This window comes from Lactuca virosa, chromosome 4 (assembly GCF_052849685.1).
Source record: "Lactuca virosa cultivar CGN04683 chromosome 4, Lactuca_virosa_CGN04683_v6, whole genome shotgun sequence".
Taxonomy (NCBI): Eukaryota; Viridiplantae; Streptophyta; class Magnoliopsida; order Asterales; family Asteraceae; genus Lactuca; species Lactuca virosa.
The window spans coordinates 65,774,245-65,789,855 of NC_136429.1; the positions used below are offsets into that span (position 1 = coordinate 65,774,245).

Here is a 15,611-nt window from a genome sequence, read left to right on the forward strand (position 1 = left end):
TGTTCCACCTGTGTTATATGTTTTTCATATAACATCTGAGGGTGATACATTTATTAGTGAAAACACACTGATAAATTTGGATGAACCTAACAACTACAAGGAAGCCATGGCAGGCCCCGAGTCTGCTAAATGGAAAGAGGCGATGGACAGCAAGATTCAGTCCATGTATGACAATCAATTTTGGAACTTGGTTGACAATGTACCGGGTCGTAAGACAGTCATGTGCAAATGGATCTTCAAGAAGAAGACCGACATGGATGGGAAGGTACACACTTATAAGGCGCGACTGGTTGCGAAGGGCTTTACTCAAACTCCGGGAGTTGACTATGATGAGACCTTCTCACCAATAACAAAGATTAAGTCTATTAGGGTTATGCTAGCCATTGCTGCATTTCATGACTATGAAATATGGCAAATGGATGTCAAAACCGCTTTCCCTAATGGGAAGTTGGCTGAGGATGTTTACATGAGTCATCCATAGGGTTTTGTCGATGCTAAGTACCCTAATAGAGTGTGTAAGCTTGATAAATCCATTTATGGATTGAAACAAGCATCTCGCAGATGGAATCTTTTCTTCGATGAGAAAGTCAAAGAGTTTGGCTTTTCGAGAAGTGAGGATGAGTCATGTGTATATGTCAGAGCTAGTGGGAGTATAGTTAGCTTTTTGGTACTGTATGTGGATGACATACTACTCATAGGAAATGACATCCCAACCTTGTAGGAGGTGAAATCCTGGCTTGGGAAGTGTTTCGCTATAAAGGACCTTGGAGAAGCTGCCTATATCTTACGGATAAGGATATTGAGAGACAGGAATAACAGACTTATTGGACTTAGTCAAAGTACCTACTTGGACAAAGTGTTGAAGAGGTTCAACATGCATAATTCCAAGAAAGGTGACTTACCGATCCAGAGCAATGCCAAACTGAGTAAAACTCAGAGTCTGAATACAGAGGTTGAGATAGTTGAGATGAGTCGATTACCATATGCTTCCGCTTTTGGCTCGATCATGTATGCTATGACTTGTACTCACCCTGATGTGGCTTTTGCTTTGAGCATGGTCAACAGATATCAAGGGAATCCTGGTAAGGCTCACTGGACTGCGGTAAAAAACATTCTCAAGTACCTGCGGAGGACTAATGAATGGGTCCTTACCCTCGGTGGGAGTGATGACTTGAGAGTGGTGGGGTATAGTGACGCCAACTTTCAAACCGACAGAGATAATTTTTGCTCTTAGTCGGGCTGGGTCTTTACCCTGAATGGAGGAGCAATAACTTGGAAAAGTTCCAAGCAGGAGACGGTAGCTGATTCAACATGCGAATCAGAGTACATAGCAGCAAGCGAAGTGACGAAGGAGGCGATATGGCTGAAGAACTTCATCGGAGACCTTGGAGTTGTACCATCTATACATGAGCCTGTGGAGATTTTCTGTGATAGCGATAGTGTGGTCGCCTTAGCCAAGGAACCAAGGGATCATGGCAGGTCCAGATACATCGACAAGAAATATCACTTCATAAGACACAAGATAGAAGAAGGACTCTTCGTGGCAAAGAGGGTATTGTCAGATGAGAACCCGACAGATCCCCTCACGAAGGGACTGAGTAGGGTTACGCATTTACAGCATGCGAGGCGCATTGGGCTGAGGGATGATATTAGTTTTAATGATTAGATAACTATTTCGAAACTTGTAATAGATAAACTGTAATTGACATTTGATGCTTAAATAAAAGGTTTTTTTTATTTACTAGTATGGTACTGTCTCATGTCAATTGTTTTACTATTGTTTCATTTTTGCATGTTTTGACTTCCAGAATAGTTGGATTATTCAAACCATACACAGTCGATCATACTTTGGAAGTAGGTATTGAAGCAAGACTGTCATGAATTTGGCTTGTAGATTGTCAAAAAATGGTTAGACATTGCTATGATATTCATGAGTGCTCATATGGTCCGAGTATTGGATTCAACCCACGCTCACTTGTATCACTTCATGGAATTTTATCTCGAGTGATCGTGAGACGATAATATCATATAATCTTCAAACCTAGATATATGAGTTGTTGACTATGAGTTGGTCGTAGGTTGATAGTATGAAAACGCATCGGTAACTCGATGTTATAAAATGTGCTGTTGTGTATGGTTCAGTGAATAGTTAGTACAAGCACATACTGTCGAAGTTTATCTGTTCCTTTTAGTCCTTAGAGGATTAAAAGCGATATATTGGGCCCCTCGATGATTTTTTTTGACTTATGTGCCAGGCCCGGTCAGAACTAAATTGATGTGTTCGATTAAGTTCTATGTCAAACGAATCAGAAATCGGGAAACAAACAGCTGGACAATAAGATTGACTGTGTTCCATGTGTTTGTCCGGCTGATATCTTGAGAACAAAGGATTCTATGATCGTTTATCTAAAATGGTACGTCTAAGTTCGACAAAGGCATTTAAGAGCCACGATTGCTAGTCGGATCCTGAAGTTATACTTACAACTATAGTTATTAGACTTATCTAAGTAGGAGACTGTTAGATAAGGTCACTAAGTCCATAACTATATTTGGTATGTACTTGACCCGAGAGTAGCATGGTCCATTTGGGTTGCACTTCACCGGGACAATTTGAAGGTTGGACTTTTGAGAAGAGGATAATTATGATTTATTAATATATTATAAGTTCTAATATATTAATATGAAATCATATTATTTAATTAGTATTGATCAAGACATAATTTGGAATTAATTTTGTGATCAAAAGAGACTAATTAAATATAAGGGGTTGATTTGGTAAATCATTCATTCTTATAAAGTGGGCTATTGATCCATGATTCCTTATGTTGGGCTAAACCCATGTGGTGACCCATGGATACTCCATGGAGGTTTTAACCCATGGAGCATGAGGGATATGGAAGGTCATTAGGGTTTACATGGTGTAACCCTAGTTTGCCATACTATATAAGAGACCCTAAGGCTACCAAAATTGGCACCTAAGTGTACTTAGAAAAGTGCTAGCCGATTTTGTGAAGCAAGGAACTATCTCTCTAGTTCTTCCATTTGTTGGTGGTGATTTGTGGTTCCATTTGAGGCATTCACATTATTGGTACTAGGCTCTTAAAGATTCAAGGTTTCCAACTACACTAAAAGGTATGTCATCCAACTATAATTTTTTAGTATAGTTACTCCATTGTATGCTTGTTAGGATGATGCTTTGGAATTTTGAAAGTTTGCATGTATATTAGAGAAAACATAGATCCAAAACATCTAGGTTTGCATGCACACCATAGGAGTGTTAGAATGCTCAAAACTCATCATAAACTCGTGACCACCTCATCGATAGGCTACCTCAACTGATGAATGCTATGATCCCATTGCAATCCCACAAAACTTTTAACCAACCATGATCACCACCCCGGGTTTCATCGCAACCAAACCTCTCAACCCCAAATATCCTGAATCAAACCCGCATTAGACTAAAATCAATCAGGTGTTCAAGTCATGCTTCGAACCCTAAAGCCTTTATCAGAATAGAACAAGCGGTGAGGCTCTAACACAACCCTCGACCTGGATCCTTCTGCCGACCTGCTATGCATAACAAGAAGATGCTGACCAGCTGTTGGGAGTTCCCCAAACTCCCACTTACACAACCCTAATCTAAACGGCCACTCGGGTCGTCTCTCTTCCTGACTAGGATTTCAAACATGCCCTAGTTCCACACCTGATTCAAATTCCAGAAATTCTGATCGATTCTCCCCTACTTGGATTCGACGAAGCTCTTTCATCCCATAAGTCTGATGGATTCCTAATCCATCAACCTCATAAAGCATGAACCGTCTGTGACCTATGCTTATCAAAACTAACATTCCATTACTAGCCAGTCTCAACGATTGCCCAACTCCTGAAATCCGGAAAAATACCCTTGAGACCTTAACCAGTCTAAAGATCCAAATCACCTCCCATGATGCCATACCAATTCCTTGAGTTCTTATGTCTGCGTCTAAAAACTATAACCCTTGCCATGCTCTGACGAATATCCACTCCAATTTCCATTGTCAAAGAATTACTAAACTCCAATCAGTTGCAACCCATGCGGATATAAAACTCCCCTGGCACTTCTGATGACCAATCAACTCATGCATCTCTCATCACCATCTATCTGCTACCGCTCTTTTCCTAGCAACGGTAGTGCTAGAACCCACAAGTTCTTTTTTTGATAATTTCCGATCTTACCAGAACAGATGATAAAACCCCTGAACCCTGTATTCACTGGAGAACTAACCCAATAACCTTGACCATAGATCCTCCAAGCAATACTCCTGAATTAATCCTGTCAAATACCAGGAACAACAACAGAACACACTGAACCCACTCAACAAGATACGACATTTTTGAAAATTCGTCGAAGACTCCCGGCATGCAGAATGGTATATAACGACCCTCGATAATCCAGAAAATATCATAGAATCAACCCGGGATATAACTTATTCAACCTAACTAGAATCCAAAGCAATACCAACTCCCGTTAACAACCAAGAAGAAAAACAGAAGATGACATACCCGCAAAACATCTGAAGGAATCCTGACCTCCTCCAGAGTTACCCTGACCAACCTGAGGACATGGTACAAAACTCCCCTTCCGATCCCAAATGACAAGAACTAACAACAAGATCCTCCTTCCTGAAGGATTATAGAGATCCACATGCTTTGGGCTCCAGATGAGCCCCCAACTGCTCTGATATAAATTTGGCCCGAAAGGCCTCGAGATGACCATCCAAGAATCCCAAATTCCCTTCCTTGGCTGAACCAGATACCACCAAGGTCCAATCCGAAACATTGTGAGTAATCTCCAATGAGATAAACTCCCATGATTGCGCCTCGATCGATTCAATACCCGCTGCTGAACCGGAACCAGAATTTGAACCCTATTCATGAGTGCTCCACACCATACCGAAACAACACGTAAGAGATCTGAATAAAAATCCTCATCCTAAAGGTTCTTATACTTTCCAAGACTCTTCCTGATTCGAGTATGGATCTTGTGCTTTCAGTAGTACGGGCCCAATACTACCTTCCACACCTATCCATACCTTCCTCAAGAATCCTCCCGAATCCCCTAAGTCACCTTCTCAATTCCATACACCAACACTTGCTAACCCGCACAACAAAACCTCTGAAGCAATCCCTAGGCTTTCTAGGGCTCCTGATCTCACCCTGCCATTAGCAGCTGAAGAACTCTTCATAATGTCAGTTAGCTACCTTATGAACACAATCACATGCAAAAGAGCTTAGATAAACCTTCGAGTAATATACTCGTCCCTACAACGGTTAGACTCAAACGACAAATGCACAATAGGGTCAAATCCGTCACTCTGAGATTATCCAACCTTTGCCACATGTGACTTTACATATTCACTCAATAACTAACCCACATCACTTATGAGTTCCACAAAGCACAAAGCTAGAAGCACTCGTGTAGTATCACTCCAATTCAACCTTCTACAACACATACTAAGAGCTCCCACTCCCGCTACTAATTGCCTTACGCCTACAAATCACACCCAATCCAGCATCCAATGCTTCCTATACAAATCACACCCAATCTAGTATGCAAGTCTACAAGCTCATACAATAGGCATACAAAGGAATCTCTCCTAGCATTCTAGCATGCAAAAACTGAGCAGATCCTTAGCCCTAACTAGCATGTGATTCCACAGATTCAAAGATCAAAGCATAACAGATAACATGTATGGGTATTTTGGGAAAACTTACTTAAACTCAGCTGACTGCATGAACCACACCCTTTCTTCTTTTAGAAAAATCTTTTTGTAAGATATATTTCTTTTTTGAAAAAACTCTTTACCAAATCCTCAGTGTGAGTTCAGACACACCTGAGAGTGTTCCCAAATCCCTCAAACAAGGCTCTGATACCAACTTGTAACATCCAAAAATATGGTCCCAAAATTTTCATTTTTAAAATAGATCAAATAGTATTTTCACAAACCAAGCATACAACTCAAAAGAAAACCAATGTATAAATTGTCATAAAAATCAGAGTAGAATATTATATGCGGAAAGATGTGGTGTGTGCCCTGCAACCACCCCGATCTCTTCCATTGAGATACGGGCCCCGCCTACACTCGACTGAGATACGGGCCCCGCCCACACTCGACCGAGATACGGGCCCCACCCACACTCGCATAATGGGCCCCGCCCACATACTGTACAATCATCGGGCCCTGCCCACATACAGATCATATATGCACAACCTGATACTAGTAAATAGAATTATTATCGGGCCCCGCGCATCATACATATAAATACATATACATGCAAGAGTCACACAGACAACTAGCATCCTAAAATAATAACCATGGGCCGACATTGGTGCCTTCGACTCGCTAAACACAGTGAGGAGACTCACCTCGCACTGCTGAAGCACACTGAAAGAAATCCCTAGCTGCTGCCCTGACGACACCTCCAAACTTTCAGATCAAAACAACACCCAATTAACAATTGGGTTCCAATCATAACCACAACTTCATACTTGGGGTAAAAAGACCGTTTTACCCCTAACCTAGCCTTGTCCAAAACCAGGACCCAAACTACAATCTGAAAGGCCCAAAGGCCCACTGATAAACCATTGGCCCAATTTTCCAAATTGGGCCTAACCCCATATGGGCATTATCCTAAGCCCATAATTCCCTTAATTACAAATCAGATTACATCAAGAACCCCTTGGGACAACATGTTCAATGACATAAATCAAAGTCAAAGTTAACGGTCTAAGTTGAACCAACTCGCCGAGTTGCCCTTCAACTCGTTGATTTTCTTCATTAGACTGCAAAGAACGGGCAAAACCCCATCAACTCGCCGAGTTCACTAGAAAACCAACCTCTTAATTCATTAAGCCGACCTTTCAAAACTAAGAGCTTCTCAACCCAGATCTTAACTGAAATGGCCTCAAGAAGGGTAAACTTTCCAACTTTACCCCTAAGAACCACCAAAATGGGTTCAAAACGTAAACCCTAAAATTAAAAGCGCAAGGACTTAATCATTAGGCACTTATTCCACAAGGACACAACTCCAAGATGCAGATCTGACTACATGAGGCTAGATGGCCATGTAAAGTTTCCAACTTTACACTTATTCATGATTGGAAGAAGCTCAAATGCTTAAAAGAGGCTAAAAAAGGACTTAATGAATGCATGAAGCCCTTAAGACCATAAAGTTGGCACCTTTATGCTAAAAGAGCTCATGGAGATCATAGATCTGGAAAGGATAAACACTTGGGACTTTTACTTCCCCAACAACCACCCATCCATGGCTAAAAGCATACAAATAAACCCAAGAAGAGATCTAAGCCAATACTAAGCAAGGTTAGAACTTTATACCCAAGATGTGCTGGAAATGAAACAGAGAATCATGATCTGAAAGCTCCTAATTGAACCACCACCTTCCACCAAGTTTTTCTTCCTTTTAATGAGCTTCCAACACAACAAAACACCCCTACAATGAGCTCACAACACTCAAGGAGGCTCTAGGGTTTCGAGACCAGGGTTAGGGGCAATGGAGGCTGGGAATGAGGCCAACACCTAGAACTTAAGGTGTTTAAATAAGGTGCAAAACCCAAAATTAAGGTTTCCTAAACAACGCCCAGTTGGACCCTAGGAAAGGGAATTTATTTCCACAATTAACCTTCCAGATTCCAGGTGTTACACAACTCTTCCTCGGAAATCCCTTATTTTTGACGATATTGTTGAGAGGACATTTTTTTTAGATTTCCAATAGGTGTAGTAAAGCTAAGCGTAGATGGACTACTTGGCTTAATAATCCTACTTTAGCTTCTATCCAGTTGTAATATGTTTTGTTTTTCTAGCTCCGTGCTAGTTTTTTAATAATATCTTCCGCTGTTCTAAAAAAATGGTTGTGCAGACTTTACACCAGACCTTCAATCTCCCAATCAATCCTTCTCTCTGGCTACGATGTTTGGAAGTGTATATGAGAAAGGGTTAGACAAAAGCAAGTTGTAGAGTGAAGGGGCAGTGAAGAGAGATAGTCGAGGACGAGTAGGTTTCTTGGAAGAAGGATGCCAAATGGAAACTATGGAGAAGGATCCAGATATCAGAAAATAGAAAGAAAAAGTGAGTTTTTTCTTTCTTTAAAAGAGATTGAGGCAGTGGACATCTGCTACCTGATTGCATGCAGTGGAGGTGGAAACGGATGAAGGACATATCAGCAAGAGATGCAAATTTTAAAATGTGGCTAATAAGGGACGAAAATTGCCAAAATATGTAAAATCAAGTTGCTTCATCTCATAGCCCTGCATTAAACATCAAATGGGCATATAAGATACATATTTGAACAAATTGTAAAATAATAAGTTGTTGATTGTACCTTGTTAATCACATAAAACTTCTTTGTACAAAATGTTTGATGTGTATATTCCATCATTATCAAACGTTTTTTCCGGCTTTACTAATACCTTGGTATTGACACGTGATATTCCTCTAGACAATGCCACATAAAGTTGGCCATGTGAGAATACTGATTACGGTAGATAAACACCTACGTTTGGAATTGTTTGTCCTTGAGGTTTATTGATTGTCATAGAGAAACTAAGCTGAATTGGAAACTGCTTTCTCTTTAGTTTAAATGGGAACATCTCATCGTCAGACGAATATAGAAGAATTCTTGGCAAAAACACTCTTTTTTCCAGCATGCTGACAAAAAACTATCTCTACATCAATGACATTTTGTTGGAAAGCTCGACATATCAATCTAGTGCCATTACATAACCCATTTGAGGGATCTATATTTCGCAATAGTATTATGGGCACCCAGTTTTTAACCGAAGATAATGAGGGGGTATACCACTAATATTTAGCGAGTTTAAATATTCCATCGGATATAAGTTATTTTTTTATTCTTCCGCTTCATCAAAACTGTAGTAAACTTTTTTCTCACCAGAAAATCATTCGATCAACTTATTATTAATCTCATCAACACTTTCATTTTTAGTTGACAATGTCGCCCTCGAAATGATAAATTTTGAATCGACACCGCTTGCTTGCAAAGAAGGAAATATTGCATCAATAAGAGCATCCACTGGATTAGTTTTATCAGTGTATTGAAGGGACATGTTATCAAGTATACAAATAAAGGTCTCGTCCAATGTTACCTCCTTTCCATCCACCGACTCGTAATAGAAAATCAGAAAACCATGGGTCATTTACCGCTCTCATGTTGATATTTAATCGAAGCCTTTTAACTGAAGTCCATAGAGGTGACATTCGTAAGCTAGAGTCAACAATTTGTGCTCTAGTACCACGTCTCACGACCGGAAACACTTGTCTAAAGTCACCTCCCATAACCATTATCTTTCCACAGAAAGGGAGCTTCTCATTTGTGATGTCTTGCATTGTCCGATCAACTGCTTCTACCGCCTGCCTCTTAACCATTGTTGCTTCATCCCATATGATTACCTTTGCCTTGCAAAATAGCTAAGCCTTCCCACTTTGTTTTGTGATCTTGCACATCGAGTTATTATCAAGATTGAGGGGAATTCCAAATCGTTAATGAGCTGTTCTCCCTCCTGGCATGTTATTAGCCGCAATACCTGACGCGGGTGTTGGAAGTGAAATAAGACCATGGGCACGAATATTGGCCAATAGAGCTTTGTACAAATATGTCTTTCTAGTTCCACCGGGACCATCTATAAAGAACACACCCGAAATATTTTCATCCACATGCGTCATTATCTCATCATATGCAAACTTTTGGTCTGGATTGAAAGAGTCTCGCGCATGTAAGTCTTCATATTCCACATTTATAGAGTATTCTTCTTGCACCTCACGATAGCCTCTTGATTGTAAATCGATGTGTGCACTTACATTTGGAAGGCCGTAATCATTAAGCTTTTTACTCATAGATTCTACGAAGGCTCTAATGTCGATGAGGACCATATTTTGCACTCGTTCAGGACATCCATATTTTTTCTTATAATCTTTAGAAAGAGAATCATAGTGGTCGGCCCATAACTTTCCAACATTTCCTGGTTCACAAAAAATCAACATCGTCGCAAATAATCTTCTAAGTGCGTTGGGAAATTGAAATAAGGAAGCCTCTACAAGACATTGTGACAAATTATCGTCGTTCTCTATTAAACCTCTTTCAAGAGTTGCTTTTCGAAATGTAGGGTGTAATACACCATTGGTTGTGTGTATATCTTCAAAGCAGGTAGGCCCAGTAATATGACATAAAAGCAGGCGTAGGTAGTATCTCTCTCTCCTTCAGCTGGATTAGCATAAACAAGTCGACCAATCATTGATTTATGTTTCTTGGTCCTCCAACAATGGTTTCTCCGATTCCATGTAAAATGTTTGGGAAATTCCTTACACAAATATTTTCTTGCATTGGAATCTTCTTTATTCTTCTCGAAAAATGCCATCAACATTGAATTTTTTTTCTTTCTCCCTATCAAAATGTCTTCCATTCTATCACCATCTTTGAACCTAACCAATTGTTGATTCGGGAGATGTATTTTCAAGGCCATCACACAAAGGGTGGATTTGTAAAAGAGGAAAGCTAAAAACTCGCCTTAATTCCTCAGGAGGGTTACATAACGTGCATCTTGAAACTTTCGTGTCTCATTAATAACAATATTTTCTTGGTCTTTGTCAATATGGATAACTTGTTTTTCATGGCCCTTATAAACATATTTCAAGAGGTATTTCACAGACTTTATACGCGAACAAACCTCAACGTTGATATCACAATTAAACATCATTAACAACTTTGGGTTGTATGGAGCCACCCATCTATTATCCAATTTTGTATTTCTTCTAGTCGCCTCAATTCCATTATTTCTCCTTCGATATAATGGATATGAGTCCTCTCCTTGTGATGTCTTTTCATTGAATTGCCTAGGATATCTGAAATGACATACTTTTGGCACACCCTGTATTAGCATTACCCTTGTAGTAAAGAATAGAAGTGGCAATGCTAATACATAATGATCTAAACAATTGGTCATACAATTGACCTTGTTATCGAGGAACTTATTCACAATTTGTCAAACTAACCTTTGTTCTTTGAGGCGCATTTTGATTAGTAATTTAAGTATAAACCTTGTATTAATGGCTATTTTTAAAACTTTTATATAAGGAATATGTATTTAAAGATGTTCATCTTATATAGATATGGTTATGTTCTCTTTTTATGCAACATATTTATGGTTGGATGCAAATGATATTTTTTTTAGCTTAGAATTAATTTTCCAAATCTGCATTGTCAAGGAACTGTAATTTGATGCTTCAAAATTGATCAGAGAATTTCAATTTCCTTTCAGAACTACATATTACCTGCTAACAGAATAAGTTAATTCTGAAAGGAAATTGAAATTCTATAAATGTGGAATATGAATACTTACATGCGCGAGACTCTCTCAATCCAGACCAGAAGTTTGCATATGATGAGATAATGAGGCATGTGGATGAAAATATTTCGGGTGTGTTCTTCGTAGATGGTCTCGGTGGAACTGGAAAGACATTTTTGTACAAAGCTCTGTTGGCCAATATTCATGCCCATGGTCTTATTGCACTTGCAACACCCACGTCAGGTGTTGCGGCTAAAAACATGCCAGGAGGGAGAACAGCTCATTCACGATTTGGAATTCCCCTCAATCTTGATAATAACTCGATGTGCAAGATCACAAAACAAAGCGGGAAGGCTTAGCTACTTCGCGAGGCAAAGGTAATCATATGGTATGAAGCAGAAATGGCTAAGAGGCAGGCGGTAGAAGTAGTTGATCGGACAATGCCAGACATCACAGATGAGAACCTCCCTTTTGGTGGAAAGATAATGGTTATGGGAGGTGACTTTAGATAAGTGTTTTCGGTTGTGGGACGTGGCACTCGAGCATAAATTATGGACTCTAGCTTACGAATGTCACCTCTATGGGCTTCAGTTAAAAAGCTTCGATTAAATATCAACACGAGAGCGGTAAATAACCCATGGTTTTCTGATTTTTTGTTATGAGTCAGTGATGGAAAGGAGGAAACATTGGACAAGACCTTTATTCATATACCTGATAACATGTCCATTCCATACATTCATAAAACTAATTCAGTGGACGCTCTGATTGATGCAATATTTCCTTCTTTGTAAGCCAACAGTGCCAATTCAAAATTTATCATTTCGAGGGCGATATTGTCATCTAAAAATGAAAGTGTTGATGAGATTAATAATAAGTTGATTGAACGATTTTATGGTGAGAAAAAAGTTTGCTACAGTTTTGATGAAGCGAAAGACGACAAAAATAACTGATATCCGATGGAATATTTGAACTCGCTAAATGTTAGTGGTATACCCCCTCATTATCTTCGATTAAAACCTAGGTGCCCAGTAATACTTTTACGAAATATCGATCCCTCAAATGGGTAATGTAATGGCACTAGATTGATATGTCGAGCTTTCCAACAAAATGTCATTGATACAGAGATAGCTGTTGGTCAGCATGTTGGAAAAAGAGTGTTTTTGCCAAGAATTCCTCTATGCCCGTCTGACGATGAGATGTTCCCATCTAAACTAAAGAGAAAACAGTTTCCAATTTAGCTTAGTTTCTCTATGACAATCAATAAGGCTCAAGGACAAACAATTCCAAACGTAGGTGTTTATCTACCACAATTGGTATTCTCACATGGCCAACTTTATGTGTCATTGTCCAGAGGAATATCACGTGTCAATACCAAGATATTAGTAAAGCCGGAAAAAATGTTTGATAATGATGGAATCTACACTTCAAACGTTGTGTACAAAGAAGTTTTATGTGATTAACAAGGTATAATCAACAACTTATTATTTTACAATTTGTTCAAATATGTATCTTATATGCTCATTTGATGTTTAATGCAGGGCTAGCAGATGAAGCAACATGATTGCAGATTGTTGTAGTTTATATATTAGACATGTTATAAATGTACAAAACTACATGATTGCAGATTTTTGTAATTTATATATTGTAAACTCTAGAATGAACTATTAGATGAAATTCCAAATGTATACTCAACTTCTGCCGTATTGTATGACTATGCACCTAGCTGAAAACTATCCGTTGAAATGAACTATCCGACACAAAATAGTCTACCAAAAGGCCGCAATGAATAGCTCACGTTTAATGGAAACTAATCATCACATTAAAACTATCTTCCGAAAGAAACTCTTTGCCGCCCAGAGCTTGGCGCGGGTAAACGGCTAGTCAAGAATGAAGCAGTTTGGGCACCAAATCATTTTTGGGTATATCACAACCACAAAGGGAATAGATATAGCTTGCAGAAGGCTTACAAGACATGCATTGGCACATGTGTATAGGGATACCAGATACAAAAGAGAGTAAGGAGAGAGATAGAAGAGATGCTGCTGGTACGATGGTAGTTTGGGAATAAGGAGAAGCGGCGTAGCGGACGGCTGTGGTGGTTTAGGGTTTCTTGATGAAGACGACTGATTAGCGGTGTAGCGGACGGTGGTGGTGGTTTAGGGTTTCTCAATGAAGACAACTAATTTAGGGTGATTTAGGGTTTTAGTGAGTGATTGTGAGTCTAGGAATACAAAATATTTTTTAATTCCCAAAGTAATTCCGTAAACGATTCATGAGTGGATGTATTGGATAATAAGTTGTACATGAGGTAGTAGGTATGTACCTCTTAAATTTCAAGAAACATGCAATATGTTTAATAATATAGTATATATATATATATATATATATATATATATATATATATATATATATATATATATATATATATATATATATATATATATATATATATATATATATATATATATAATACCTTAAAATGTATGTTTGGTCAAACGCTGAATTTTAAATCATCCAAATCAAATGCAATATGTACAAACCTTTCATGCATTAAAAGTTAATGAATCTTATTTAGTCAACAAACGAAAAAGTCAAGATAAGAAATAGTAGTCTCATTCAATACCAATTCATACCATAATTTAAGGACTTATAGTTACATTCAAAATCCCAATTATAGTCTTCTTAAATTCATTCAATCTACAGAAGGTTTCCATTTGAGGTTAGATCAAAGCCCTAGAAGCCCACATACCACATTCCACTTCGTTGACTCAGTCTCAGCTCTTCGTCTCTCAATTAACCCTAAAAAACCCAAAGTTTCCGCTTTAAATCCCCAATATTTTGGCCTTTTGTTTATCACGTTCAATTTTGAATTCCAGTTTCCCTAGTCTCGGCATCTATCTCTCGAATCTCGCTACCTTCCCATTATATGGCGTTTACTCAACCTTACACCTCCAATATTCTCTACACAACCTAACACATTCCACAACTACCACCACTCATTGTCATCGTCGTTGTAACACATGTCGATTGTTAGTTTACTACACCACCTCTAATGATTGGTTTCAATTCCATTCCCCGATTGTTGGTGTTTCATTTGCTAAGTCATTAAATCTACATCTAAAGCTTCATACCTTCTATTCGGTAACATCAATACCTTATTTCAAACACCACCACAAGCCTTAAACCCCACTACAAAACCTAAGTTCAAACGATTCTAGAAGTTGCGACGATTTAAACATGTACTTCTCACTCTCTATATCGACTTAAAGATAAACATCGTATCTATATCTTCTTTTTGACATTTTGCTAATAAATTCAAATTTGTTGAATATTATTACATTTTCACCATGGAATGCGTTAAATTTTAGTTTTTCTTTGTATAAGATGACACAATTTTAGAACCTACTCCGATTTCAATCCCTAATTATCATTTTCGATTCCTCTTTGAAGGTAAGTAATGATTCCATCATTCTTGTGGACATTTCCATGTATCTTTCTATTTGTCTTAATATAGGATTTGCATTAGTTTTGATTGTGTGTTGTTGCATTTCTAATTGTTTTAATTTCCATCTCCATGATCATTTTATGTAGATTTTGTGTTCTTATCCAACAGTTTGCAATTTATAATATGTTAAGAGTTGTAGAAATAGCCAATTTATCTGGTCTAATGTTCCCCGTATCTATAAAGAAGTTCATGTTTAGGATTTTTTTTGCCATCATGACCTTCAAAACTACTCACCACCGTTATCAGGCATGCCACACCACCACCATAGTGTGATTTCTACATGAAAACCTAAAAGCCACCTTTACCACCACTGATCTCTCTCTTGCACATGCTTCTAATAACATATGGTGAAATCAGCTAATTTTAGCCTAAATTTCGAGTACTATCTTTCTCCTCTCTATTTTTTGTTAGAAGGTCTTAATTTTAAAATTTATGGAGTTTTATTTATCGTGAAGCCCTTTGTCTAGGAATCATTTATCCTTTCTAGAAATCGACATCTAAAAAGTGATGACAACTCTTTGTTTGTTCAGGTACCATCTTATTTTTTTGTAGATATTTTTATAGATTTCACGATTTATGTTTGAAATTTATGTGAGTTTTTTGTTATCTTAGGTTAATGGATTTGTTTGTCATAAATTTGTACATAATTCATTTTGTAATTTTTTTTTTATGGATTTTTTATTGTTGGTTTTATTCACAAATCTGTTTTTTTGTCTTTGATTATGACAAAGACAAAGCAGAGTTTCT

General features: G+C 38.2%; 2 protein-coding genes across 2 annotated transcripts; both read right to left on the reverse strand.

Annotated features, from left to right (window-relative positions):
• Positions 1-8,956: 8,956 nt before the first annotated feature.
• On the reverse strand, positions 8,957-9,443 carry LOC145104570 (uncharacterized). The gene is made up of 2 exons (XM_079041793.1): positions 9,164-9,443; positions 8,957-9,090 (listed from the first exon to the last, which is right to left on the reverse strand). The coding sequence occupies exons 1-2, from the start codon at positions 9,441-9,443 to the stop codon at positions 8,957-8,959; spliced, it is 414 nt and encodes a 137-aa protein (XP_078897919.1).
• A 114-nt stretch (positions 9,444-9,557) lies between these two features.
• On the reverse strand, positions 9,558-10,058 carry LOC145104571 (uncharacterized). Its single transcript, XM_079041794.1, has one exon. It carries the CDS (start codon positions 10,056-10,058, stop codon positions 9,558-9,560), a length of 501 nt encoding a protein of 166 aa, XP_078897920.1.
• Positions 10,059-15,611: the final 5,553 nt, after the last annotated feature.

Excerpts from the sequence above, each read along its gene's own strand:
- LOC145104571 (XM_079041794.1), bottom strand. The coding sequence starts at position 10,058 with ATGTTGATTTTTTGTGAACCAGGAAATGTTGGAAAGTTATGGGCCGAC.
- LOC145104570 (XM_079041793.1), bottom strand. The coding sequence starts at position 9,443 with ATGGTTAAGAGGCAGGCGGTAGAAGCAGTTGATCGGACAATGCAAGAC. Across the intron at positions 9,091-9,163 it reads AGTCGGTGGATGGAAAGGAG|TGGATGCTCTTATTGATGCA; the intron begins GTAACATTGGAC and ends AAACTAATCCAG.